Source organism: Eremothecium gossypii, chromosome IV (genome assembly GCF_000091025.4).
Source record: "Eremothecium gossypii ATCC 10895 chromosome IV, complete sequence".
In the NCBI taxonomy this organism is placed as follows: domain Eukaryota; kingdom Fungi; phylum Ascomycota; class Saccharomycetes; order Saccharomycetales; family Saccharomycetaceae; genus Eremothecium; species Eremothecium gossypii.
In genome coordinates, this window is record NC_005785.6 from 993610 (window position 1) to 1021166 (window position 27557).

General features: G+C 50.3%; 14 protein-coding genes across 14 annotated transcripts; 5 read left to right on the forward strand and 9 right to left on the reverse strand.

The window, feature by feature from the left end:
* Positions 1-773: 773 nt before the first annotated feature.
* TRM112 (RNA methylation protein TRM112) lies at positions 774-1181 on the forward strand (the record flags this gene model as incomplete). Its single annotated transcript, NM_209616.1, has 1 exon — positions 774-1181. One exon carries the CDS (start codon positions 774-776, stop codon positions 1179-1181), a length of 408 nt encoding a protein of 135 aa, NP_984263.1.
* Positions 1182-1382: 201 nt separating this feature from the next.
* Positions 1383-4004, forward strand: FPK1 (serine/threonine protein kinase FPK1; the record flags this gene model as incomplete). The annotated part of the gene is made up of 1 exon (NM_209617.2): positions 1383-4004. One exon carries the CDS (start codon positions 1383-1385, stop codon positions 4002-4004), a length of 2622 nt encoding a protein of 873 aa, NP_984264.2.
* A 166-nt stretch (positions 4005-4170) lies between these two features.
* Positions 4171-7269, reverse strand: MSH3 (mismatch repair protein MSH3; the record flags this gene model as incomplete). The annotated part of the gene is made up of 1 exon (NM_209618.1): positions 4171-7269. The coding sequence occupies one exon, from the start codon at positions 7267-7269 to the stop codon at positions 4171-4173; it is 3099 nt and encodes a 1032-aa protein (NP_984265.1).
* A 266-nt stretch (positions 7270-7535) lies between these two features.
* On the reverse strand, positions 7536-8171 carry UBC1 (E2 ubiquitin-conjugating protein UBC1; the record flags this gene model as incomplete). The annotated part of the gene is made up of 1 exon (NM_209619.1): positions 7536-8171. One exon carries the CDS (start codon positions 8169-8171, stop codon positions 7536-7538), a length of 636 nt encoding a protein of 211 aa, NP_984266.1.
* A 218-nt stretch (positions 8172-8389) lies between these two features.
* On the reverse strand, positions 8390-9559 carry AGOS_ADR170C (CDC50/LEM3 family protein; the record flags this gene model as incomplete). Its single annotated transcript, NM_209620.1, has 1 exon — positions 8390-9559. One exon carries the CDS (start codon positions 9557-9559, stop codon positions 8390-8392), a length of 1170 nt encoding a protein of 389 aa, NP_984267.1.
* Positions 9560-9742: 183 nt separating this feature from the next.
* NOC4 (ribosome biosynthesis protein NOC4) lies at positions 9743-11311 on the reverse strand (the record flags this gene model as incomplete). Its single annotated transcript, NM_209621.2, has 1 exon — positions 9743-11311. The coding sequence occupies one exon, from the start codon at positions 11309-11311 to the stop codon at positions 9743-9745; it is 1569 nt and encodes a 522-aa protein (NP_984268.2).
* A 269-nt stretch (positions 11312-11580) lies between these two features.
* Positions 11581-13557, reverse strand: AGOS_ADR172C (arrestin family protein; the record flags this gene model as incomplete). The annotated part of the gene is made up of 1 exon (NM_209622.1): positions 11581-13557. One exon carries the CDS (start codon positions 13555-13557, stop codon positions 11581-11583), a length of 1977 nt encoding a protein of 658 aa, NP_984269.1.
* Positions 13558-14216: 659 nt separating this feature from the next.
* On the forward strand, positions 14217-15425 carry PNT1 (Pnt1p; the record flags this gene model as incomplete). Its single annotated transcript, NM_209623.1, has 1 exon — positions 14217-15425. The coding sequence occupies one exon, from the start codon at positions 14217-14219 to the stop codon at positions 15423-15425; it is 1209 nt and encodes a 402-aa protein (NP_984270.1).
* Positions 15426-15597: 172 nt separating this feature from the next.
* Positions 15598-17613, reverse strand: HRK1 (putative serine/threonine protein kinase HRK1; the record flags this gene model as incomplete). Its single annotated transcript, NM_209624.1, has 1 exon — positions 15598-17613. One exon carries the CDS (start codon positions 17611-17613, stop codon positions 15598-15600), a length of 2016 nt encoding a protein of 671 aa, NP_984271.1.
* Positions 17614-19212: 1599 nt separating this feature from the next.
* PAC1 (Pac1p) lies at positions 19213-20598 on the forward strand (the record flags this gene model as incomplete). Its single annotated transcript, NM_209625.2, has 1 exon — positions 19213-20598. One exon carries the CDS (start codon positions 19213-19215, stop codon positions 20596-20598), a length of 1386 nt encoding a protein of 461 aa, NP_984272.1.
* Positions 20599-20857: 259 nt separating this feature from the next.
* VPH1 (H(+)-transporting V0 sector ATPase subunit a) lies at positions 20858-23377 on the reverse strand (the record flags this gene model as incomplete). The annotated part of the gene is made up of 1 exon (NM_209626.2): positions 20858-23377. One exon carries the CDS (start codon positions 23375-23377, stop codon positions 20858-20860), a length of 2520 nt encoding a protein of 839 aa, NP_984273.2.
* Positions 23378-23777: 400 nt separating this feature from the next.
* PPM1 (leucine carboxy methyltransferase) lies at positions 23778-24755 on the forward strand (the record flags this gene model as incomplete). Its single annotated transcript, NM_209627.2, has 1 exon — positions 23778-24755. One exon carries the CDS (start codon positions 23778-23780, stop codon positions 24753-24755), a length of 978 nt encoding a protein of 325 aa, NP_984274.2.
* A 26-nt stretch (positions 24756-24781) lies between these two features.
* Positions 24782-25780, reverse strand: TAF11 (TATA-binding protein-associated factor TAF11; the record flags this gene model as incomplete). The annotated part of the gene is made up of 1 exon (NM_209628.1): positions 24782-25780. One exon carries the CDS (start codon positions 25778-25780, stop codon positions 24782-24784), a length of 999 nt encoding a protein of 332 aa, NP_984275.1.
* A 167-nt stretch (positions 25781-25947) lies between these two features.
* Positions 25948-27501, reverse strand: GPI17 (GPI-anchor transamidase GPI17; the record flags this gene model as incomplete). Its single annotated transcript, NM_209629.1, has 1 exon — positions 25948-27501. One exon carries the CDS (start codon positions 27499-27501, stop codon positions 25948-25950), a length of 1554 nt encoding a protein of 517 aa, NP_984276.1.
* Between the last annotated feature and the right edge of the window lie 56 nt (positions 27502-27557).

The following is a 27557-nucleotide window of genomic DNA, read 5'->3' on the forward strand; positions in this document are numbered from 1 at the left end:
CACCACTGGGAGCTCTTATGGAGGTGTGCAATAAACATAGCTGGTTGCAGAACGGATTCGCAGTTGGAGTAAGGTCAGCGGCGCCGTAGGGAGGTGTCCGGGTGTGCTGAACCGTGAGGCCACGTGATTAAGTATGGCAAAGAATCCTACTGACTCTCGCAAGGAGCAGTCCGCACGACTCGATGCTGCTCTGACACTACTGTGGTGCTGTATTGCATTACATCACTTGGTTTCTGTTAATACTAGAGGCCACGAAAGGATGTTGTGCTCTATGACGTATGCCTGCTGCTGCGTAGCCAGTTGAGCTACGAAGTTCAAGAGAGCGGCCCCCTAGGTCCAAGACTCAAGCCGCGGACAATGATGGCCGCCTGAGTAACGTGCAAAGCTGTATTCTATATTGGCGGCCAGCTGGAAGCGCCCAGGGCGCCGTTGCTGACCTAAGCGTCCACGTGCTCTACAATTGTCATCTGCACAAGGCGCACCCATGCTAGCGATGCGCTGCTGTGCGGCGCGGCCGGCTTGTCCGGCGCAAAATGGGTGCTAGTGCCAGCCGCACCGTTGCGCCCTGAACGAGGCCACGTGTACGTAGCATCACGTGACCGAGCGGCAGGACCAAGGCGCAATGCCGCTGGTTCAGCGGATGTTTGTACTAGGCGCGGGTCTCACAACTGCATCTGCGCGGGCTTTGTGTTGCGGGGCTGCCGCGCTGTCAAAAATTTTCCCAGCTGCGATGAGCACTTGGTCAGCTTCCAGCAAGCGCAGCGTCACCTAGCATGAAGTTCCTAACGACCAACTTTCTCAAGTGCTCCGTGCCCGCGTGCGACGGCAGCAACGACAACTTTCCGCTGCGCTACATCGGTGACAAGTGCCAGCTGCAGCAGGACAGTTCCATCGAATTCAACCCAGACTTCCTGTTGCGCATTCTTGACCGCGTGCAGTGGGATGCGATAGTCATGGTTGCCGCAGACCTCGGCAACAGCTCGATTCCTGCTCAGCGGCCCAGCTTTCCTGCCACTGCGGCGGAGCTTTCGGAGGACGATGCTGCCATTCTACGTGATATACATGTGCTACTACTTCAGACGAGCATCATCGAAGGGGAAATGCAGTGCCGCAACTGTGGCCACACATACTACATCAAGAACAGCATCCCCAACCTCCTGTTACCACCGCATCTCGCTTAGGCACGGGTTATGCGGAAGCTGCTCCGCGTTATCCTGGCGCTATCGGCGCCGTACATACAAGAAAATAACTGTAAACTATCGATATACATTGTGACGCGCAGATTACCTAGATTAGAATGGCCGGTTCTATTGCGCAGATAGCTCTATCCACTGCATATAGCTCATAATCTAACTTATCACGTGCTTAACAATCACGTGACTATGCGAACGCCTCGCCTCCCCATGAAAGGTAATATTGCGGAAGTTGTCCTTTACCGTTGCAGCAAGACCATCAACGATCACCAATATTCGAACCCAAGGCCAGTAGCTCTAGATGGTCGCATGATGGAAACTACCAACACCCAAAAGCCGCTACAGTGGCAAACAACTCCAGGCGAGGGCTCGCTCGAAGTACATTCCCCCGAACAGGATAGACAGAGGAGCATTTCGTTATCCAAGTTTATTCCAAGGTCTTTAAAAAGAAATAACTCTATGAACGGCTCAGTAGAGTCGCATGTGGATGCTGGGGATGCGGAAGTGGACCAGGAGGGTCAGCGCGCAAGCAATGGACGGCAACTTGGGCCGGGAGGGGAGAAAAGGCCAGAGGCGGGGCAGCTTCGAGGAACAGGCGCGCTACCGGTAATACTGAAGGAAAACAACAAGTTTGCATCACGACTGCGGAGCATGTTTAAGGCATCGCGGGAGCTGTCCCAGCAGGAGCCGAACGATGTGCAGCAGGTGTCGCCAGAAGGCAAAGCGGAGGGGACGGCACGCCACACACCGGATGGCGGTATGCGGGTCCGGTCGCCATCGACTCCGACTTTCACTGTGAGTAGAGATCCACAACCACCGACCGGGCAGGCTGCTGGCACACACGAGGCCATTGATATCGCCCCTGGACGTCTTCAATCCCCCTTAATGCCTTCGAGCCATTCGGCTGGCGGGGGAATCACGTCCAAGGCACGTGGCAACAGGTCCAATACTGTTCGTGGCTTAAACCCTTATTTCGCATACCAAGGCTTGCCACCCCACGCAGAGCCTGCTCATGATGGCTCACAGAGATCATATGATAACTCAACGTTCCTCACGACACCGAACACTGCACAGACTTCACAGACTACGTTGTCTTATACAAACTGCTCCAGTAACGCCAGTGCAGCATCGTTGAATGATATAGAAGAAAATGAGGAAGTATGTTCTTTCCAACATACGAAGAAGTCACCAGATATCTTATTGCAGGCTATCGGATGTCCTGTTACGCCCTTGACCGCCTCTGAGTCTCGCGAGGAAACTCCATTGAAGTCACCCGTTTTAAGGCGCGTCGCTTCACAGCCAACTAGTCTTAACAAGCAAGAGGGCCAAACTCGTAATAACCAACAAGCTACAGATGCTGGTGCATCCTTGATGGCTCACCAGACCCTACCAGTTCCCGTATCATGTCGCTCGTCCTCCTCTTCGAATATGTGTGCCGAAGCATCTGCTACTGCACGGCTTGAAGGAGGAAGCCCAGAGCATCTAGAACTACCACCCAAAAGATCACAGCGGCTAAGGGCCAAATCCTTCGGAAATAAATTCCGGGAAGCTGTTGTAGGCCCTCAGTCTTTTGAAAAGATTCGACTACTTGGTCAGGGTGATGTTGGTAAGGTTTATTTGGTTAGAGAGAAGAAGTCCGATAGATTGTACGCATTGAAGATATTTGGAAAGGCAGAGATGATCAAAAGAAAAAAAATCAAAAGAATACTTGCTGAGCAAGAAATATTGGCCACCAGTAACCATCCATTCATTGTCACACTTTATCATTCATTCCAGACCGAGGATTACCTATATCTATGCATGGAGTACTGTATGGGTGGAGAATTCTTCAGGGCACTACAAACCAGGAAGACAAAGTGCATTTCTGAGGATGATGCAAGATTCTACGCGAGCGAAGTGACTGCGGCTTTGGAATATTTACATTTGATGGGTTTTATATATCGTGATCTCAAACCTGAGAATATTCTACTTCATCAATCTGGTCACGTTATGCTTTCTGATTTTGACCTGTCAGTACAGGCAAAAGGAACCAGAAATCCTCAGGTTAAGGGAAATGCCCAGTCTTCGCTTGTCGACACAAAAGTTTGTTCTGATGGCTTCAGGACTAATTCTTTTGTTGGAACGGAAGAGTACATTGCACCTGAGGTCATCAGGGGAAATGGCCATACAGCATCCGTGGATTGGTGGACATTGGGTATACTTACTTACGAAATGCTCTTTGGGTTCACTCCTTTCAAGGGCGACAACACAAATCAAACGTTCTCCAATATTTTGAAGAATGACGTTTATTTCCCAAACAATAACGATATATCTCGCACTTGCAAGGACTTGATTAAAAAGTTATTGGTCAAGAAAGAGAGTAAGCGACTTGGCTCAAAGTTTGGCGCCAGTGAGATAAAAAAGCATCCTTTCTTTAAGACCGTTCAGTGGGCGTTATTGAGGAACCAGGAACCTCCTTTAATCCCGGTATTGACGGAAGATGGGTACGACTTTGCAAAGTTATCACATAAAAAGGATGTTAAAAAGGCCGAGAAATTCGGCCCATCCGGGGATAGTACTCATAAATTCAAAGTCGCGGCTTCAATCGACTCTGTTGAAGAACAGGAACGTATAATGTTCGAAGAAAAGGTCGAACACGACGATGCGGTATCTGATGATGATCCGTTCCATGACTTCAACTCAATGAGTCTCATGAAACAGGACAACAATTCACTGATCTATGGGGATAACAATTCCTATGGAAAAATCACATACGCACCTAATCAAAATAGGTCCAGAAGTAATAGTCATAGAAGCTTCTTCAAAAGATGACATGAGTTATCCGAAGGTTATCATTAACGCCTCAATCATTTCTTCAAAAATTGGCCAACAATCCAAGTTTCGATAAAAGCCGATATAAATTTCATTTATTTCTATTCTAACTGGCAGAAGTAGCTCTTCGCCATTATTTGAAAAACATGTTTGTACATATTATTTGTTACATATTTAACACGAATTGTTCATGATCAGCGGATTCGATTAAAGTTTCGATCGCAGATTTGAGACTAGCGGCGGAATTCCCAGCAAGCGCATGTTTAATTGTGCATATTGCTGCTATGGAACTATTTGATTCCATTTCCTGTTTCAACATAGTTGAAATTTTGTATGCCCGGTTGATAATTCCTGTTTGAATATCCGCTAGTTTAGCCACGTTGAGTCCATATGAGTTATGTGCTCTGCCTTCCTTTAGTTTGTAAAGAAACACCACGCTAGGCCAGTTTTCACCAGGCCGCTTCTCTTCGATATAGGACATATGGTAGTTACCCAAGATGGGCGACCTGATGGAGCCCAATGAAGCATAGTGGGTAATAAATAGTATCAATGGACATGCATTGTGCAGCTCAATAAAGTAACGCAAGAGCGCATATGAAATACTTATCCCATCATGTGTACCTGTACCCCTGCCAACTTCATCCAACAGTAGCAGAGAATTTTCCGTACTGGATCTAAGAATTTGGACCATTTCTGTCATTTCAATTTTAAAGGTCGAATCGTTACGCAACAGATTATCGTATGCGCCAATTCTAGTGAATATCTGGTCAAAAATTGAAAATTCGGCCTCCTGGGCAGGGACATAGCATCCAATTTGTGCCATGATTACCAATAAGGCCACTTGCCGTATATATGACGATTTACCACCCATATTTGGACCGGTGATTATCATGATCTTCTTTCCCTCGCGATTGAGATTTACGTCATTAGGCATATAACGGACATCTAACGATTCGATGATGGGATTTCTTCCATTAATGACGTTGATACATTGTGGGGCTGTATTAAATTTCGGCCGAACATAATCTACATTGCAGGACGTGGCAGCCAATGACAGGATACAATCATATGTGGATAAATGCAGAATTGCTTTCCGTAAAGAGGTATACTCCCCTGTGATCCTCTTGATGAACGATTCATATTCCTGCAGAGCTAAATCCTGCAATAACTCCTTATGATATTGCAGCTTAGCAACCAGTTTAGCGGTCCCAGGAGTCTGGAACCTGCTTACTGCCTTAGTGCTTGCCACTTTTACCCAATCAACAGGAACGCTACTCACCTGTGTATTCCTAATCTCAACCAAAAAGTCAATCTCATCCTTGTAATTGAGCATGGGTCGTTTCAATATTACTCTGATGTTCTTTAGTTCATCCCTAAGTTCCCCTATGACAGCTTCAATATCCTGCTGTTTGGAAATTAGAGGTTCTGCTCTATCGTATTTTGTAAGGTTAAAATATTCAACGTAGGGTCTATCTGGATTCTTATCTAACGCCGCATCGATGTTGATCATGGCCAAAAAATTGGGAATAGGAAACTGTTTCCAGTACTCATCAAGGTCAGTAAAAATGTTTGCCAGCAGTGAAGATTGCATCCTTATCTTGCCATTTGCGGATAGGACATTTGTTTCGATATACCTGTGGTGAGAGGAAAAGAGTGTTGCCAGTTGGGTAAGTTCTCGTAAAAACAAATAAACTTCTCTTCTGGAAGTCTTACCGTACGCGATTCTATTCAAAATCCTCTCCAAGTCCTGGCCATCACGCAACATATTATTTAACGACTCAATGAAGATATTACCAACTTCGGTTGAAATGCACTGAACTGCGTCCAATCTCTGTTGTATCTGATCAATATTTATTAAAGGCTTTGCAATCCAGTTCTTCAAGTTCCTTAACCCGTAGTTTGTTCTAGTATGATCTAATACCCATAACAGGGAGCCTTTACTGCTCCTATCTGTACTGTTCTCAAAAATATCTAAGCTTTCAATAGCGCTAGAAGGAAGAATCATGTGCGTCTTCGAGCAGAATGGTTTAAAGTTTTCCTTGAAGAAGAGTAAACTCTCATTTTTGAAGTTTGTTAGGTAGCCATGCACCAGCATGAGCGCTGTTTGCAGAGGAACGTTGCCCTTAAAGGCTGGGTGCGGCTCACTGAAGATTTCTTCATACAACCCGACGAGCTCGATCCTATTTAGAGTGATATCGGAATCTGAAGTATGAAACACCTTTTCGATTTCTGAGCCAAGGCCATCTCCGACCACAACTTCACTCGGGTTTGTGTATTTTATTCGCGTCTCCAAAGCCTCCGTCAGAAAACGCTCCTCTTTGAAGTCATCGAAGATAACTTCACCGCTGTTGAGATTAACACTAACCAGGAAGTATCGCGTGTATGAAGGTTGTCGCTTGCACACAAGACCCCACACAGAAGCGCTATCACCCAGGACCCGACGATCTTTGGTTCCGAACGTCTCATTGATGCCATAGGTAGCCCTCGTGAATATATTGGTTACTTCCCTCGAGAAAACAGAGCTTGAGGTCCCACTGTTCTTTTTCACTGCGGATGTCTCTGTCTGCTCCACGACCCCCACTTTCAGATTGTGGTGCATCAAGCGCTGCAAGTGGACTTCGAGACGGGTGTCTGGGATGGTGCAGTACGCAAACTTCTTGTGCTTGTGATCAGCGGGGTCTGTCTCGTGTACCGTAAGCTTGCCGGGCACCAGCTTGATCTGCAGCACACGGCTCACCATCACTGCATCCTCCGCAAAAAACTTGTACTTGTACCCCACACGCACAGCCAAAACTTTGTCCATATGCTGCAGCTTCAGATCTTTGAATTGCTGGTCCAACTCTGTTAGACGGTTGGGCTTTGCCCGTTTGCTTCTGGGCGCCTCGTTGTCAAGCTCCGTTTCGTCCTCCTCCACGCAGCCGCCCTCCCGGCGCTCCATGATACGCTGCAGACGCTCTGCAAAGCCCACCTCCTGCTCCTTGCCGCACGCCTCACGCCGTCTATTAAAGCGGAAGTCCTCAAAGCCCCGAGTCGCGCTCTTCACCTGTCCTGGGACTGCCCCACCGGCCGCAGCCTTGTTGCCCAGTCCCACATGCATTGGCGCGGCTTCAGGCTTTCTGTCGCTGGGCACCGTTGCCGAATTGTTCTCACCGTCAGACTCTAGTAGCTGCATAAGCTCTGCCTCCTCCTTGGCCGTACGCTGCTCGCTCTTCTTTCGCGTCGACGACGACTTGAAGAACCTGCTGATCGTGGGTTGCTGCAACATATCAAAGCTCACCGTAGGTATTAATGCACATATACAATTAGATGATGCCTCGGCGACTAATACATATAGATATATAGTAGAGATGAGTTGGTAATCCCAATGGAAGACGCATGGAGAAAACCACAGCACCCCTGTGATCACGTGCCGGAACCAGGCACATTGGAAAACTATAGTTATGCCCTTTAACAGGTATTCGCTGGCAGCGCACGCCTACCCACAACGCTTAGCACAGTGACCGGCATCAAGCACGGCGTCTGGGACCGCTTTCACTTCAAGAGCTCCTCCAAAATTATGTTGGCTTTCTCATTATCGCCCTTGTCCATGGTCTTGATGCCAAGCCTGCGTAGCGCCTGCACGACTTTCTCGCGCTCGAAGCCCTGGGCCACAAGCGTGTCCACAAGGCCCTTGTCGATACCGTAAAGCTGTGCCTCCTCGTCATTGCCCGTCTGCCCTGAGGCGTACGTCTTAGTCCAGAGCGCCGCGGTCCTGTCGAAGGACGCTCGGTCGCTGAGGTAGTGCTTGGCAACCTCGGCGTCTTGTGGGTCGTTGGGCTCCGGCGACTGGAGCAAGGCCTGGAGCGAAATCAACGACGTCTTCAACGTGAGCACCGGCGACCAGGAATTCTTGAGGATGTCGAGGCAGATAGCGCCGGTCACCGACGAGATGTTCGGGTGGTAAACCTTTGTGTCGAACTGCATTTTAGGCGGCTTGAACGGGTACTCCAGTGGCACCTGGATGTCCACAATGAACGTGCCCCCGTGGTAGGGCGTTCCCGGAGGGCCTAGGAACGTGCCTTTCAAATGATGGATGTCGGACTCGCTCACAAAGGCAAGGGAGATGTTGGCGTCGGGGTCATCCTTTACCGACTGGATCTCCTTCATGAGTCTCTTGGCTCTCGACATGCTCGTAGCGCAGCGAAAGGTCTTTATGGTTTATGTGACTTATTGTCTGGTCCAGGTGAGCGTTGTAGTAATACTGTCTTGGTCTCAAAATTTTCCCATATAAACTGCCGGTGCTTATATAATCTACCGTATTAACCCAGAATTACAAAGTTCGGCGTCAGCGTCAGTAGTAAACGAAGGGATGCATTGACAAACTATGTATTATATTTCGGGGCGTATCATAGCATCTCACGTAGCTGTGGAGCAAGTGGGACGCCAGTGGAGGGCTCTCTGTGCGGCTCAAAGTTGAGATAGGTGTGGTCGCCAAGCTTGCGGGGTTGAATGATGAGCTTCGCAAGAAAGACAATGCCAAAGAGAAGCGCGATGCCGGCGACGACCAGGTAGGCCACACCGAGCGACATATTGCGGGCCCCAATAATACTGTTGGTGGTCAGGACAAAGGATTTGGTGCCTCCGAAGATCTCGACCGGATAGTTGAGTCCTATGCGGATGCGGTAGGTGCCGTGGAGGAGGTGCTTGCGCTCGTTCTTGAGAGCGAGCTTGTAGAAGCGCGGCAGGCCTGCAGTGCGCATCCACACCTGGAACTCCTCCCACGTAGAGATGTCAGGCAGGTTGGTGTCGTTGTAGCCATCGGGGAAACGGTCGTGCCAGGCGGGGGGCGGCACGATGTCTGCGGGGTTGTAGCTGGTCTTCTTGTACCTGTTGCGGTCTGTGTGCCAGGCGATGTTCCTGTTGCTGAGCTCGTAGTCGGGGACGCCGTTGACACCCCGGAGGACCGGCGTGAAGGTGTCGTTGAACATTGAGTTGGCGATCAGGCCGCAGGGATAGACAGCCTTGCCGTCCTTAGTCGAGAGCGGGTGGCACGTGTCGGACAGCTTGTCTGGTGCAACAGCCTTGCCCTTAAGCTGGTCGAGGTCGAAGGACTGCACGTACTTGCGGTGGTTCTGGTAGAAGTTCGTCAGCTTGTAGTATATGTACACCGAGCTCGATATGTCGTTGGGGATCTCAAATTCTAGCTCGCACTCATTCTTGGAATGCAGCCGCCACTTAGGCTGTTCGGACATGGACGTCCGGAAGTGGTAGCTCACCAGGTTCTCGGGGATGGGCGTGTATTCGGACGTGGCGTGCTTGCCGCACTGGCTGTAGTCGATCACCAGGTTCTGCACGTTGTTTGCACTGATGATCAGCGCAATCCCGATTGGCGCAAACGCCCCGCTCAGCAATATTAGCAGTGGGAGGATGCTCTGCGGCGACAGGATGGGCTGCCAGGCCTTCAGCCTCTGCTGCCGGAAGGCGGTATTTGGCGGCTTCTTCGACTTCTGCGCCGCGCTCAGCGAGGCCGAACCTGCAGAGTAGGCTCTATCCGTGTTCTCTGCACTTGATAGCATGATCTCTAAAACTTCCGACAAGTCTGCAGACCTTCCGCTACCAATAGCTGTAGGCTTAGTCTACGCTCTGATCAACACCGTCATTCGCTCTGGCTGAGGCGTACCGGAAGGGCAGGGTAACAAATGCAGAAATAGTGTTCATATATAACCTAATGAAACCCAAGAATACACATAACATAGCTATTACCACTCGATATTCTCTATATAGCCGCCAAATAGCGTATCGAATCGGTCGAATTCCAGGGATGGAAGTACCTTCATCTTTCTGGTGCTCTCGGCAGCTAGGAGCGAGTCGTAGGACCAATCCAAAAAGTCCTCCATGTTGTAGGAGAGCTTTTGGAAGGGCTGGGAGAAGATCTTGGCCAGCGTCGACACGTTGGGGTGGTAGTGGGACATCAGTGTCTCGAGCTCCCAGAGCGACGAGTCGATGGCTCTCGTGGCTTCCGGGTTCTGCTCTGTGCTGTCGAATGGGTCGACGTAGTCCCGCTTGGCACTATCCAGGCGCTCACGCTGCTCCTGGGTAGCAAAGGGGTCGGCGATGAAGGCCGGGTCGTGCAGCATAATCATGCAGCTGGGATGGCGCTTGATCAAGTTGTACACGAAGGGGATGACCGAGACAATGGCGGCCGGCGGAGCGTCGAGCGACAGGCGCGCCAGCCGCTTGATGAAGGAGGCGACGAGGTTTGCGGGGAGGTGCGTCGACGACAGGAACAAGTCGATGAGGCGCATAAAGCGGGACCTGTATTTTGTATGCATCATGTCTGGCGTTACCAGTTGGTACAACTTTGTGTAGAAGTTGGGATATTCCAGGTTGTGGCGGCGCATGAGATCGAACAGGCCGTTCAGAGCCAGGAGCGGGATTACGCCGTGCCCGTTGTCGTACGAATCCGTCAGGAAGTCCATCAGCCTTGTTGGCTGCTGGAAATGCGGCGTAATACGCTTGTGCAGGATGAGGAAGATCGTCTTGTACTGCGCGTCCGTCAGGCTGGCCAGACTCAGCACATGCAACCAGTTGCTTTCGAAATTGCTCTTGAAGCGGGCTTCATTCTCCATGGCGCCGGGTGGGTTTGGAACAAAGATCTCCAGATCAGCATCTTCGCTGTCGTAGTGGTTGTCATGGTTGCACAGAGCGAGCCACTTGGCGGCCACGGACGGGGAGTCCGGCAGCCCGCCGGCAAGCTCTGCCTGCGTGTAGAACTGCACGTCGACGTAACGCTTATAATATGTGTCGACAAAGTGCAGCCACAGCGCGTTGGTCGATTGCCCGGTGCTGGCGTCGACGTCTGCGTCGTGCGTGCTCTCGAACAGCGCCTGTACCAGTTTCTTCAGCGTCTTGTTCGGGAAAAATGGCGCGCCAGGCTGCGAAGCAAAGTGTTCTGCTTCCTGCTCCAGCATGCGCATGTATGCATCAATACAGTCCAGGCCTAGCGAGCTCTCGATTGGTACGGCAATGCACTGTAGAAGTTTGTTCTTGAATGAAGTGTACAGCTTGCGGCACCAATCTGCAAATTCATGCTCCTTACCCTTCCCGGAAACAGATACCAGGTGGCCACGCTCAAAGAGCTTCACAAAGACATGTGCTAGCGACAGTGCCAGGTACCGTAGTTCCGGCTCGTGCTCCACCTCGCCCTCGGCATCGATTACTGGCTCGCCGAAAGCCTGTAGCAGCTTCACTACCACATTGTAATTCTTCTTCTTGCTATCGCTGAGCACCAGCTTACACCTCTCCTTTATCTCATCGGTTGTCAGCATCCTAGCTTCGAGAGGGACCAGTCGCAGCTCCGTGGTGTCTTAGCTTGCTGGCTCATCTCATCGACATAATGGAAAATTTTCAGTGCTTGAGCTCTAAAAAGAAACGATATACAAAGGCACCGCATGCATGTAACATCGAGATGAAGCCGCCTAGCGTAAGTGGCTAGCGCCCACTACGGTGCTTCAGACGATCCTTCATCAGGGCGACTTTTGGAATTCCTAGATACATGTTTTAAAATGGTATACTGGATAGATCCACCACCATATGGTCATTTCTTATGGTCACCAGAGAAATAGTCCAATATAGTCGAGACACTCTTCCCCTTCTTCAACTGCGGACGGTGGTGCGGCTCTGCAGCTTGTATTGAATTGGGCCGGCTGTGAGAGCTCGTATGCGATTTGTGGTGCAGAATCGACGAAGAGATCGATCTCAGATACAAGGGCTTGCTTTTTGTATGGTGTCCAGTGGTCACCTTTGTAGAAGACGAATGTATATGATGGGCCGGGCGCCTCAGGTCGGACGTTTTTAACACATCTTGGACGTTGAAGTACGCAGGAGGAAGCTCGCTGCCGCTTAATTCGGACCAGACGAGCTTCTTGTAGGACGGCACCTTGCTCATCGAGTTCAGTTCCCAGGCGCTCGAGGGCACGGCACCGACATCCTCGCTTGAGGTGACGGCGGATATGTGATGCACGCGAGGAGAGCTAGCCATGTCCGGAGAAGCCATGCCATTCTGGACCCGCTGGACACCCGGGTCGTGATCGCTGCCTAGCGCGGCGAGTGGCTTGGGTGCCTCATGCAACTGGGCAGTCACCGAACCGCAACCAGGCGAGCAGCACCCACTTACCTGTTGCATTTGGAGTTGTTCTAGCCCCTCTTGTAGGTCCTCCATATTAAGTGACTGCGACGGTGCTGCCACAACGCTCGGTGTCAGCGCCGGGGATATTACAGGCGTGTCCCTGATTGGGATTCCGCTCCAGAGACGGTCGTAGATGTGGCTAGCATAGTCGGGTGGCGGTTGAGAGACGGGATCCAGATCGTCTTCGGATGCTTTGACATTAGCAAAGAGCGTGTCTTCTTCATCGTTTTCCGATGCAGTGTTGATCGAGGGTTTAACACTTGACTTCACTCCAACGGTCACGTAGGGGGAAATGAAGAGCTGAATGGGCAATGTCGCCCGCAGTTCGGAGATATGCGACTCCGGATTCACTAGCGAGATCACCAGCTTCACCTTGTGCCGCACCTTGATATTGTTTAGGATAGTGCAATCTTGGCAACACTTAGAAAGAGAGGGAGGAACAGCTATTGTCATGGATAAATCCCAGCGGTCCTCGGCATGTGAATCCGGTTCCCCGGAAAGATGTCCGAGGGGGTCGCTCAATTTGATTTTGGAGACTGTCCTTTCCTCTGCTTTGCTACCGCCGTAGGGCGTAGCGAACGTCAGATTCTCCACAATGCTCGCTTTAACTGTCCCTAATTTCAGACCCTTCACGTAGGGGACAAGGATCATATCTAGTGGGACATTGGTGCCGATCGCCACTGCTCTCGATGGAATTGAAAGGGAATAGTCAAGCTTACCTGGCCATGTGTTGGCGACAGCCACTGTCTCCGATAGCTCAACTGAGGTTGGAGTCATTGTGCGGACCACCCTGATATGTTTCCGGCAGATATAGTCATTATTCAGCTTTCCCCGCTCCAACCGTGCAATTAGCTTGTAGGTTATCGAAGCCTCCGGCAAGCCCTCGACACTCTCTGTTAGAGTTGGCGGCAGAACCGCACTGAACGGAAATTCGTAGTTGCCCTCCGCCAGCACCCGCGTGCTCCGACTGGTGGTATGTATGTTCATCAGAGATCTGGATGCAGTAAGCTTGCCCCTTTGTTTCGGCAGGCTCGGCGACGACCGGCTTCTGTCCGCCATACCGGGGAACTCCTGATTCGCCTGCGGGCTGTTTACGTCGATATTGTCCCAGATGTGCTCATACACGTTCCGATCGTACCCCACTGGCTTCATGACCGTCCCCTTCGGGGTGTCGTGGGCCACCTCGAAGTCCATGCGGAGGGTGCCATAAAGGCCCAGCCTCAGCTGCTTCACATGCAGCGGCTCTAGAATGGACAGCACGATCGTACCTGACAGGAGAATAGATGACGCCTCGTCCGCGGATCCTTTCAGGACGAGCACCCCATCCTGACAGCTGTTCAGACGTATGTCAAACAACGACAGGGGCCTGCTCCCAGCCTTGGTCATAACTGCAGTGTGTAAAATGCTTCTGTGGACCTCTACGTCTGGCTTCTTGCCTGTGCTCCTGTAAGTGCAATCCGACGGTATCGGCGACGACAGAGACCTGCTGTATTTCACCTAGACTTTATTCGCCTTCCGCAACTGTAATATACCAGCCCAGCCGGATTAGATCATTCTCGGAGCAACGTACTGTTGTTCCATATATGAATCCAGCGCCGTGAAAACTAGCTGGCGTTTTCCGACTACGATGGACCTTACATAAGAAGCCCCATCCTTGCTGCCACTTGTGGTCGCCCATTGCCGCCGTATGTAGTAGTGCTTGCAGGCACTGAAAAGGCCGTTCCCCGAGCAGCGAGACGTGGGGGTTCAGGCGCTGCCTTGGCTTTAGCTCCTTACTTCCCATCCCCGCGGGCCAACTTTATCCCTTCGATGAAAGTTACGTGGAACTAAGAGCTATGGAGAATCCCACTACGGAGCCACGTGCAACTAAGGGCTACATACTCTACTTCGCTAGTCTTTTCATCCGCAACTGGTGAGACCGACGTAGTTGAGATCCGTTTGAATGTACTAGGTTCTCGAGAAAAAACGTCTTCTTGTTCCCATGTATGGCTTCGAAGTCGGCAATCAGTCCAACACGCAAGAGTAGCCGATAAGGTTGAGCGAATATGCTAAGCTCGAGTAGGACGGTCATACAGAAGTGGGCAAGTCATGGCTGCATACGTCAGGCGTCTGCAAGGCATTTTGCACTTTCGGGAGAGGACAAGGCGTTGCTGAAGCAGCTAAGCGACACACTTGGCAAGATAAAGATCACAAGCTCGGAGGCGGAGGCGGCATCAGACTTCAATTCGACGAGATCGTTGCCGGTCACGATTTTTCCCAGGCAGCAAATAGCGCGGGAAGTAGAACAGGACAGTAAGATCGGCAGATGGAGGAAACCAGCGGTAAAATTGTGGAGGTTAGGCACTGCGATGCTACGTAACTACCGTATCGGGTTTTCCAACACTTATCGGGTATTTTGGGACACACGGCGCCTGCCAGAAAAGCTGGACACCGACCTATTCCGCGCAATCGAATACATGGAGATGGCGGCGCGGGCGGCGCACACTCCTGTTTCACTTCCGCAGCTGGGATATGAGCGACGGCAGGTTCAGGAGTGGCGGCGGCGGGAACAGTTCTGGAAGCTGCCATTGTTCGGGGTGCTGGTGCTGGTGTTTGAGGAGCTGGTCGTCGGACTGGTCTACCTGTGGCCCGGTTTGTGTCCGTGGAACTGCCTACTTCCGAACGCATACCAGCGTGTGTCAGACAGGCGGACAGAACGGTTGGCCGTGCCGGTGGAGCCCACTCGGGCCCAACAGTATTGCTCTGTATATGGTATCCCGCGGGATGCCCTCCTGCAGTACCTGAGAACGTTTGGCCTGATATCCCATTTTCAGCAACTGGTGTACCGCCTCTCTGGAAATGTATACATTCCAGCCGAGAGGCTGCAGCGTTGGCAACAGTACCTTTTTGTGGATAACTGGATGATACTTCGCTCATTGCTGGAAACTGAGAAGACACTGGCAATAAGTGACCGGGAGCTGGTCAATATCATCTTTGAGCGGCAGTTGTTCGAAAAAGGCGAAAATCTGAACTCACTTGTTCATGATGATAGCGGTCGCATGCTACTTCTGCAGAGACTCCTTACATACTTGAGCTGGCAATTCAGCGGTACAGTCACTGTTGGCGGTGATAAACTGTACAGCGAGAAATGGGGCGCTAATAATATTAGCGTGATGAATTTTCCAGGACCAGCTGAGATCCGTTCCGTTGCTGCGGTGGTTGAGCAGCAACTGACGCAAGCATTAAGCCTACAAACTAAAATTGAGAGTAAATAATATACATACTATCGTACTGTGTATTCTATATCTATGCTTGACCATAAGGTGTCACATCTTTACTGCATATATCGTCGCTCGATGCAATACTTGGATTGGAACTCGGCCCAGACCTGAAAGTTTCATAATACATTATTATAAAAATAGATAGTTCATTTTCAGTTGACTCGGTTCATACTTTATAAGTTTCGATATGAGCGTTTTCCTCCGAAACGATTGTATGCGAATGCCCCGCTGCTCGAATGACCTTTTTCCTTTCATCCATAGTACACTGATTGACACCCTGATACCACTCATCACTGAGTATATCTTTCATTCTGGCACGTTTTGTCGGGTCAACCTGCAATATCTGGGACATGATGGGTCTTGAGGCATGTGGCAATAGGCGGAGTAAGATATACGGGCCGCGTATGACTTTTTTCTGTTTCTTTATCGGAGCATCTGTATTAGCAATCTGGGTCGAGCTCCCCGACCTGAGCGGAGTTTCTCCTGTCCGTGTAGCATCTGTCTTTCCTGTATCCTGTACTTGGTTTTGCTGAGTGCGCTGTGCCTCATGCGGCGGAGGAACTGCTCCGGGTTGGGGAACGTCAAGGTGAGAGCTGTGCCCACCATCTGAATGCTCCGCTCGTTGATTATTGTCCATAGCGCGACCATGTTTGTCTGCAGCCGGTTGCTCTATAGAAGAATCAGTGCCCTCAGCTTGTGCCCCTTCTTGGCCAGCAGGTAACGTGATATGTATATCGCGTACTGGCTGCGGCTGAGCGTATACAGTCTCATTGATGATGGCAGGGGCTTTTGGCGGAGGAACATTCATTTCCATGTGGGCTGTGCTTGAAGAGTGTTCGGAATGCTCAGAATTAGCCGAATTTGGCACATGGCTCTCTACAAGCACATGTGTCTTCTCATGAGTATCCTTACTGGGAGACGCGACCTGCAGGCGTAACTCCGGTGGTGGGTCTTGGCTGGCACTAGGTGACTTCGCAGCCAATGGCTCTTCTGTTTTTCCAGATAGCTGGTCTGTAGGAGAGTTCTTGGTAGGCTCACACGGTGGAGTAGGTAGCTTGCTGACCAACTCTGCCTTGTGCTTCTCGCGCTCACGTTCTTCGCGTCGTTTCTGCATCAAAGCCTCATGCTCCTTGGCGCTCTTCACATAATCATGTTCTTGATCATCAGGCATGCAATAAACCTTGAAGTTGTTGTCAGTAAGGCGAGGCTCCTTCCATGGGAACCGCTTCAAAATCATGCAGCAATATATGATTCCGATGGACCAGATGTCTACTAGTGGCGCGCTGTACGATTTGGTTGAGGTCAGCACTTCTGGTGCCAAATAAGGATCGCTTCCCACCACACCATGGGCCATCTTTTCATCGGCCTCGTAGGTATACTTGAATACAAATGCAGAACCAAAATCAATTAGCTTCAATATCCCATCACGTGTCATTACGCAGTTATCGAGCTTCAAATCGCGATGAGCATAGCCCTTTGAGTGCAAATAATTCACCCCTTCTACTAATTGCTTGAAGCAGCAGTTAATTTCGCCTCGCGACATCTGTCCCGACATAACCACAGCGAAGAAATCGACCGGACAGTACTCCATCACCTCGTAGTACTGGTTCTGTTTGCTATTTGAGAACACATCCAAGGTCTCAATGACGTTTGGGTGGTGCAACATTGAACCTATCATGTATTCAGATGTGCACTTTCGAGCATAGTCCTTGACGGATTCTCCGGGCCTACGCGGTCGGAACTGTTTCACCGCAAATGTCCGCCCGTCCGATGGCCGCACGAGCACCTTGACCGAACCGCCGGCTCCCGACCCTAGCACCTTCCCAAGCTTACCATACTTCTGAGCGAGGATGGAGTCATCGTGGTAAATGCTGGTCTTGTTTGCTAGCGAGAGAGTCGAGTCCGAGCTCGGGGGAATGGCATTTTGCAGGTGCGACTGATGGTGCTCAGCCGATCGTGTCTGGTGTACTTGGGACGAGGCCGTCGTCTTCTTGCGCATTGTCGCACGGAAGAACCGCGTCAACTCGTTGAACGACCGGTTGTGATGGTGATGAACCGGCGAGCCGGCACCACCGCCGTGCCCATGCGACTCCTCACGGTTGATCGAGTGGAGAGGCGAAAGGCCCTTCAGGCTCTCAGACGACTTCTTCTTATTGAAGCTCAATCCTAGTAAGCTCGGCATCCTGCGTACTCCTCAGTCTCGGAGTCTTGCTGGCCCGCTTGCAGCTGACAGCCCAATTTGCGCCTTTTTGTTCAAACTTCCTGCTGTGCTCTTGCGTGCACGTATTTAGAGTAGCCAATCCAGCGGTTACCTTATGCTGGGGAAGTTCTCGCTCGTCCGCCACCGATCCTCTTGCAACGGCCAACCTATACACTATATACGCGGATAGAACCCCTGGCCAAGGGGTCTTATATGTGCTAATGGTCCTGGGTCTACCGCGGGTTTTCCGGCGCTTTGTGCTCGTCACGTGCTTTTATGTAGCGTAGCAAGCACGTGATCTTATAGGTACAGTAATACAACCCCTAGCACGGGGAGCTCGTCGGGGAGTTGATCACTACTAAGTCAGATATCCACATTGCATTCGACCCCACCTATACGCCGCGCTATGTGCCCGAGCTAGTCCATCCGTGCGGGACTACGGTTAATTGCAGCCTTACGTACGACATCAAGGATTTTCTCATGAAGATGGTACAGTGCGCGTCGGTCGCAGCACCAGGTAGACTTCAACGCCCCTCGAGCGCCCGATTGCTGAATAAGCTACATGTTCCTGGCGGGTCTACTTGATGGTCCTACCCACCTATCGCTTCTCGCGCAGACGTGGGCAACTGGAGACCGTAGGAGCTCCTCAGGGGTTACTTGCCGTACGCAGGAACACATCAATACATGTCGTTCAGGCGCAGCCGAATGTGGTAGCAGCAGATCACAGCACTTATGGCAGCATACAGGCCATAGGCTTCTACTGCCCAGCGTGACCGTGGCCAGCTGGACCATCTAAGGCAGTGGGATAGCAACTGATACTACATGTGACCTAGGATACTGTGTGCGGCATCGTCTTCGTTACCGCGCTTTGCTCTGCTTCACACGGACGTATGGCGTACCAGACCGACTTGCATTTGGCCATACATTGCAAGTTTGCGACGGCGTCACCGCAGAAAATGCGTGCTGGCGCGGCCCTCGAGCAATACCGGCACGTGACTTGGGTTGGTGGACGTACACGAAGCCCAACTCTTCGGAAAAGCATACAACAACACTTGGCGCTTGCCCGCGCAGCACCATCCATAAAGAAACATGAATACCAATATCGGTCCGTATTTGGACGTATGAAATCAGCGCAGGGAAGACAGTGGGTAGATCTACACAAAACAGCGCTTCCAGTTGGCTCACCGTGGGGTAAGTTGCCTGTGAGTGTCGGTGGCGCAGTGCTGCCGCCGAACACGGCCGTGGAAGACACATTCCTCAGTGGGATGCTATGGCCTGCATCCCGCATATACTGTCCTTTCCAGCAGACAGCATCGACATATACTAGCGCGCTCGCGGGCATGGCGTCGTTGACACGTGGCGGCGCCTATTTAACCCAAAATGGAATTTAGGCACTACATACTGGTCACGTGAGATACACGTGATAGACGTCCGCACGTGACGACGCCGCGGGCCGCGGGCCGCTCTTTATGGCAACCCATTTGTTTTTGTCATATTGAAACTCGTAGCCAACACAAGGTAACGAGGTAGCAGAGGATAGCAGAGAGTGTGCCCAGAACTAGCGTGAAGACGTGGCGTGAGATGAGCCAGCATCATATACTACCTCAGCATCAGCGGGCAGACCTTAATAGGTCGATTTGCGATTACGTACAGCGGTGTGGGGCGGAGGAATCGTTGGTGGTGGGTTTGCGCCAGCTGTTCGGGTTGAGTGCGGAGGAGTGCGACGCCACGCGCAACGGCCGCGATCCAGACTTGCTCCTGAAAAAGTGGAACTCTATTATCCGGTTGCACCGCAAGATCCTTGATCTGGAGCAGAAATGCCAGCAGCTCACCGAGGAGTTGGAGGCGGTACCAACTGAAGCTTACGGGAAGGCCGGCCGCGGGGTGAGCCACGTGCTGTGGACGCCGCGGTCGAATCCAACCTTCCAATTAGATGTAGGCGCATCGGTTACGGATATCAAGCTTCACCCTTCGTTGCCGATCGCATTTTTAGCGACGGACCAGGGCAAGGTGGTGGCGTACGATCTCTTCAATCGGTCAATGCCTTTGCACTCGACGCAGGCACACATGAAAGGTGTCACATCGCTTGCTGTCATGGAAGCGGAGAACGGAAGCCTTTTGATATCCACTACCTCTAAAGACTTACAGTGCAAGATCTGGTCCTTCACTGACAATGCAGCCTTCCAGTTACTTCGCACATTGTCTTCGCACGAACATATCGTCTCTCAGTCATGTTTTCTGCGTTCTGGAAGCGATTTACTTTTAGCAACATGCTCACGAGATCTCACTGTTAAAGTATGGGACACGAAGAGCGGTTGGTGCATCAAATCATTCCAACCTCACAACCAGTGGGTCCGAACTTTGGAATTGCACGGCGACTACGTAATAACGGGCTCCAATGATGCCACTATCCGTTTGTCCCATTGGCCCAGTGGCAACGGCCTTTCCATGGCCGTCATGCATGAATTCCCTATCGAGCGTGTATTGATCATCCCCATGCGTGCGAATACAGCACAGAAGACGGAAGCGGATGACGATCAAGTCGAGCTCGAATACAGAAAGTACGATCCCGACTATAGCCCACTAGGCTTCAAATATTGCATATCGTGCTCCAGGGATAACCTTATAGTTCTTTGGAAGATCCCCCTTCCCAAATTTATTCCACATAGGCCGCCACAGCCTAACCTTCTTCAGACGAACTTTGAGAAAGTACATGTTTTCAAAGGTCATACATCATGGGTCCGGGACATAAAAGTGAGGGGCCGGCACTTATTTTCATGTAGTGATGATAGATCAATTCGATGTTGGGATCTCGTCACAGGACAATGTTTAAAGGTTTGGCCTGAGGCAAGCCATGGTTTCATTAACTGTCTATCGGTCGACAGTGATGTTTCAAATGACAAGTTGTTACGAGAGTTATTCTTATCGGGTAGTATAGACGGGAAGTGTAATGTATTCATGAGGTAGTACCAACCAGGTTGTTGTGTAGTAATTATACCAATACTATATATATGTGCATACATACATACATTGATATATGTACCTGCATATACGTATACATACATTCATTGATGCTCCTGGTTATGTGTGGGTCAGGCATAGATGACACTAACCCAGCAAGTATCAGGGCACGCCCAAGGACATAGTGCGTAAAGGTCCGAATTTATGAGAAGTACAAAGTCAGATTTATAAAATATTTTAATTTTTACAAGCATCATAGTTGAGCTTAGTGAGACTCTTCGAACCCGAGATAGTTAAATACAAAGGGTTCAAATGAAGTACCTTCACCCTTGAAAAATTTGGACATAGATTCGACCCAATGTAGACGCAAGGAGTGCAACATAGCAGAAGTACCTTCCATCACCACTAGAATAACGCATGTTAGAACAAACCACATTGCAAAGAGTACAACTGTCATAATGACGCCGACAGTTCCATTCATTCCAAATGCAATTTTGATAGTCATATTCCATAAAACGGTCGATAGTTGTGCGTGCGCCAAAGATAAAGCCCACAAACGCAAGTAAGATGCAGTATGTGACACACAGTTCAAACACCATTCAATTGTATGGATGACTTGATGAATGACCACATCACCTAAGTTTTCACCATGATCATTATCATCACTATCATCGTCATAGACTTCTATCATTTCTTCTCCACTGGAAGCCTGTTCTATACTTACATCCATCATATTGTATTCTGAGCTCGCTAAAGGTTGGTGTGCATACTTGTCGTGTGTGAATTTGAAGTGCAACGGTTTTGCCAATAGTAACCAAGGAATACAGATTAGCGCCACGAACAATAAGAAAAGTTGCACTGTCGCCTGCCCAGGATATAACTGTTCCTCAATAGTGCCTGGTGATAAAAACATGTTGATCAATGTGTTCAACAAACTTGGCGCCGGCTTCCCTATTTTGATCCAATCAACAGTCCACTTGTAAATTATACAGATGACCAAGTACCCGAAGATGCTGCACAAGAAAAGAAGACCAGGAACAAAATTGCATAATATATCGACCATATCATTGAAATATAGTGCATTGGCCAACGAAAAAGTATAGGAGTACAACATATGGGCCACGCCCATAATAATAGATAGCTTCATCTTCAACGAATTGCTGAATAATAAAGAATTTTCAGCACTGTGCCAAGCATGGTCAATTCCAATACGGTAAACACCTACCTGTTCCGCATGTATAGTTTCCCCCACTTTCCAAGAGTCAGGCCATTTCCACCCAGATTTTAAAATGGTCAACGATTTTGAAAACATGTCGTTATATAAAAACCCTGTGTAAATTGAGAACAGACCCATCATTAGTAAAATATATCTGCCGGAGTATGCCATATCGAATATTTCGTCGCGCCGCATCTTTCCAATACTTTGTTCATAGAATACAAGGACCGCTGCTGCCAAAGTCATTAGAATACCGTGGCCCATATCACCAAACATAATTGCAAACATAAATGGGAATGTGACAATAGTCGCTAGGCCAGGGTTAACTTCCTGGTATGAAGCAACACCATAACAGTCACATATATCCTGGAAGGCCTTGGTAAACTTATTAGTACGATGAAAAGTAGGTGGTGTTCTATTAGTTTCCAAAACATTAACAATATACGGAGCGTCAATAGCGGTTGCAAGAGCAACCCTTTGCAATTCTGCCTGCAACCTTCTCACTTCATCCAGCGGAACCCAGCCTTCTGCAATCAACATCTTCCTGTTGGAGTCGTACCCAAAGAGATTTAGAGTTTGGTAGATCACCTTTTCCTTGTAGACCTGTCTATTCCACTCATCCAACTCCTTGCTAACAGAGTACAAACCTGCTTCCAACGTAACTAGAGTAGTATCCAATACCTTATGCAAATCGTTAAGCTGTGAGTTGATCTCACGCAATTGCCCCGAACGCAGGTCAGGGGATTGGTGTACCTCATAGAGGCAGGCATCTAGTGATTCAGCAATTTTCTTAATACGATCCAAGATGATATTCCCGTGTGCAAACACAATAAATGCGTCCTTTTCAACCAACTCCTTTTGCTTAGCGTCATATAACGGATTAGGCATTTCGACGTGTCTGAAGAAGAGATTACCGCGCAATGTCCGCCACAATACTCTCTCCAATATGCCCACCTTCCCCCGTGGGATGGCACCCATAAAGTATGAGGCGGAGCTGGAAAGAGTGACCTGTTCAGGACCCCTGAAGCCAGCACCATCGTCTGCATCTACCAACAATGGCTCATAGCCTTCGTTTTCAACATCAGCAAAAAACCGATCACCTGCAAGAAGGAGCGCACGGTATTCCTCAAGATTTGCACGCTGAGCTTCCAACTTCTCGCTGGCCTCAACCATCTGCTGAAATCGCTCTTCCAACAAATTGGCATTTTCGACATGGTCGTCTATCATAGAAGTACTTGGAGGACCCCGCGGCGACACATTCGCGCTGAACAGTGCCTGCAGAGACTGCTGTTCCCCTCCCTCATAGCGCCCGTCCTCGTATAGCGGCACTCCGTATTTTTGCAACAACGAGTGGAAGTACCGGTACTGCCGTTCTACGTTGTCTAGCCGCCGGAGTTCCGAGACATAAGTTCGCTGGAACCCTCGGACCTTACTGTTCAAGTCGCGAAATTGCACTAGTCCCTCTTCGCCCAACGCATAAAGCGCCTCTCTAGCAATTTCCACAGGAAGGAACACCTCCACCAGGGCCATGTCAGCCGACCGGAACACAGCCTCTTGTTTCTCTTCCATCGTGAGCTGTCCGTATCAGCGTGGATATCCTATAGCAAACCCTGAATAGCTAAAAAACTCTGATTATAGACGTTTAGAAGGGTGTCTGAATATTCTCACTTAGAAGCATGATAGAGGGGTTTGCAAAAATATGGCTAATACATATCCGGAGCCAGCACAGTCACGTGACGAACCTAAAGTCACCGACAAATCCCGTAAATACATGATGTGTGGGTGCCAATATGTGATTCGCACGTGACTAAAGTTAATGATACAACACCCATACACAATAGTTATATGTTATTTTCTACGAGAAATGCACGTGACCTTTATCTGCACTCCGACCAGCCACGCCAGGTGAGTAGTAGATGAGGCGTCTGCTACCGTTCAAGTGATTCCCCAAGCACCGCAAGGATCTGCGATGGATAGGACTGTGCAGCAGACCGATTACGATGCCCTCTCATGTCGCATGGCGGCTATAACACGGGGATACTTACCCAGCCAAAAGCAGATTGAGCAGTGCGGGTACGAAGGCTACACAGAGGTGCACGTTGAATACTGCAACGTGTTGCGGCGGCTAAGCAGGCGGCTTTATTCACGGGTGCAGAAGGCATGCACCACACTACTGCCGGTGATGAACTATGGGTCATTTGTGCGTACGGTTTCAGTTGACGTGGAGCTGCATAAGTATGTAGCAGGCTTTGGCGGGCGCGCCCAGGTCGTGAACCTAGGCTGTGGATCAGACCTAAGAATGTGCATGTTGCTGGAGCGCTATCCGGAACTGCACTATGTAGACGTGGATTTTGCGGAAACTGTAAAGATGAAGCGCGAAGTGCTGATGCAAAGCGCTGAATTGTGTCGGCGGATAGGCGCGAGCAGCACATCTCCTCAGGAGCAGGATTGTGTCCTACACGGACCCCGCTATAGACTCCTTGCAGGTGATCTCCGCGACACGGGCGCCTTGCTTGAATTGTTACAGAAACACACAGACGCTGACCTGCCAACGGTTGTCATCACGGAGTGCGTGTTATGCTACTTGCCGCGTGAAGCAGCACAGGCGTTGATCAGGGAAGTCTGCGGATTCTATAAATCCGGTTCATGGATCAGCTATGACCCAATTGGTGGCGGACAGCGGGAAGATCGGTTTGGAAGTATAATGCAGAGCAATCTGAGAGAGTTCAGGCAGCTCGAACTGCCGACTCTAATGGAGTTCAATTCTAAAGAGAAGTATTCTGCGCGGTTTCCGGCGCCCTCGAACATCCAGACCATGTGGGAATACTACATGACGGACATTTCAGAGGACGAGAAGCGGAAGCTAAAGACCTTGCAGTTTTTGGACGAAGTCGAGGAACTAGAGATCCTGCTATCACATTACGTAATCTTAGTTACGTCTTGGTAGGAGCGTCCAATGCTACGGCTTCTGCTCTATCTAAAAAGTAAGCCGTTTGCCTCGCCCTGTGTCCGCCATTGGTCGCTGGGAACGGTGTCACTCTCTATACGATAGAGCCTCCATGCTTCATGTATATGCTCTGGAAGCAGCGGACTATTGACGTACTTTTCGACACTGACGTCGAGCTTATTGAATCGCCTCACTAGCTGGTTGTACTGGCTAATTATGCCTTTGCGGATTTCCTCGCTGTTTTTGGTGGTTTTTAGCAGACGGTTACTTGTATGAACGAATGTAGCTTCTTCCTTACTATCGTCATCACATATGTCACTTTCCTGCTCCATAATTTCGTCTTCGATGCCGTCGCCCTCTTCTACCAACAACGTCAGTTTTTTGAGGTGCTTCTTTAGTTTGTATCCTATTACTTTACGCTCATGGAACTTGTTAACCATCAGCCCGAGCAACCATTTGTGCTTCACATCGAGGGCCTTCTCGACGATCTTTCCGACGAATATCTTGCCTATACCTCCGAGTAGCAGGTTGACGTTTGCAGCCACCGTCTGGTTAGCCACGATTCCTGATATTTTCTTCACCTGGTTCTTGGCGAGGGAGGTACGTTTGAACACTTCATATCTGTTCATCTGCTCGTCGTCAAGGTGGTCCATGAACAACTTTTTAATCGCCTGCTGGTCCAGCTCGCGCGGTCTTGGAAGAGCTCGTACCTGTTCATTGTACACATCCCGCGGGAACTTCATCCACTTGGGAACTTCATTTATCTTCCCACTGTCTTCTGCATCCTGGCCCTCGCCATCTGTCTCGTCCTGAATTTGCTCGCTAGCCTCTCGCTGGTATCTCACCATGTACTGGTCCATCGTCCCCCCTGTCCTATGATTCTTTAGCTTCCAGTTCACATATTCTTGATCCTCGTTGATGACTTGGTCTATCATGCGTTTAGTAGCTACATAGTTCGCATATGTGATCTGAGGGGGATAGTTCTCTGTCGGGATCTCATCCAACGGTCCATGTGCGTCTGCCATAACTAGCTAGTTGCCTTTTCTTTGGCGTTCTCGATGTTATCGTCTGGATACTAGTGCAGTTTTTTGGTTTTTGAAGCGACAGAAGCCAAGGAAGCATCTACTCACTTCCTTAAAATACAAAATATGGCAATACATATAATAGACAAAAGTTGACCAGTTGAAAAGCCTCACTGTTCTACAGTATCAAGCTCAGTATCTGCTGAGACCTCTGAGACATCTTGAGGCCCCCCTTTCTCCTTTTTCTCAGTAGTTTTCTTTGTATGCTCGGTTAATACTTTGAAGCAGCCAGCAAATGTGACAATGGTTAGCGGCCCAAGGAGTGGCAAGTAGACTGCCACCTTGTGCTCTTGCGGGAGGAAGTTCTGCTGAACCATCTCTTTATGGAAAAACGCTTTTTCACATAGCGCTGCCAGCCGGTTGCTCTTCACTAGCGCCTCGGCCCAGATATCGGACGAGTTGGTTTTGAGAGGGTCGTTCAGAAGCTCGACAACCTCCAGACGCAGGGCTAACGCCTGCTTCACATTCTCTAGGACGTCTGTAGGGATGGACATCTGCGGTAGGTTGTCTGTCATCTTGACTAGCGACCACAGCGTTTCGACACTCTTGTTCAGATTCCGCAGGATGGTAAAGCGCTGGGCGGAGTCCAGCATCAACTGTGGCGAGTGCGTGCTATCCGGAGCCTCGGTAATGCCCAGAAGCGTGAACAGCTCCCTTGAAAAGCGATGCATGATCGGAGCGAGGTACTCCTCACCCAGATGCGCGTTCTCAGGCAGCGGCCTGTCGTTAATGATCAGAGTCCCCCACTGCGGTACCAGAAACGACTGCCAGTGCCGGGTGGAGTTAATAAACAGTAGAGGACCTGTCTCGGCCGACGGGAAGATGATAGCCAGATGAAGCGCGGAGGGTTCCTGGTAGTAGTTGGCGGACGACAGGTCTGAGAGATCTACCGTATGCGCAAGCTCGTTCTCGGACAGCGACTGTCTGCCCTTAAGCTTGTCCAAGTTCAGGCTGTTGAAGTACGTGACGGCCGTGTCGACCGTGAAGTTCACCAGCGGCGACAGCAGCTGCCTGAGGGGCGTCAGATACTTCTGCGAAACAGCCTCAATGTCCCACGAGACCGGGTGCCCGTCGCCTGTCAGGAGGCTGACAGACAGGTGCATCTGCGGGCTATACTCCACTGCCATGTTGCGCACGCCCTCCTGCAGCTCCGAGGGCTGGTAACCCTGGCCCAGGCGCCGCCACTCGTGCTCGAATGTATGCTCCACCAGCGTCTGCGCAATGAAGAACGGCAGGTCGTTCTGCCGTATTGTTTCCTCGTCGTAGTATACAACCGTCTCCCGGAAGCCAAAGAGCAGCGCAAACCCCGGCGCGCTGTCCGGAACCAGAGACACCATGTACTCCTTGCTCATTTCCACGCCCTCCTCATACGGCAGCACTTGCAGCGACCACTCCACCTGTTTGTCCTGCTTCTTCAGCACATGGTTCACCTGCACCTGCACCGCATCGTGCAGATCTGGAAACCGGTGCCCCGGCGACCGCAAGTACACGGGAATCACCATATGCAAGTCGCTGTTTTTGTTGTTGCGCAGCTGCTCAATATACTGCGCCGGAAGATGCGCGCGTTGGATGGACGTGAACTGGTACCACACCGGCACTCCAATCAGCACGTAGAGCAGCAGAAACCATAGCGCGCTCGCCTTCCTCAAGCCTGAATGCTCCATAGCGCAATTAATGTGAATATCCACAGTCCCTGGCCTTTGGTATCGTCCTTGGAAGC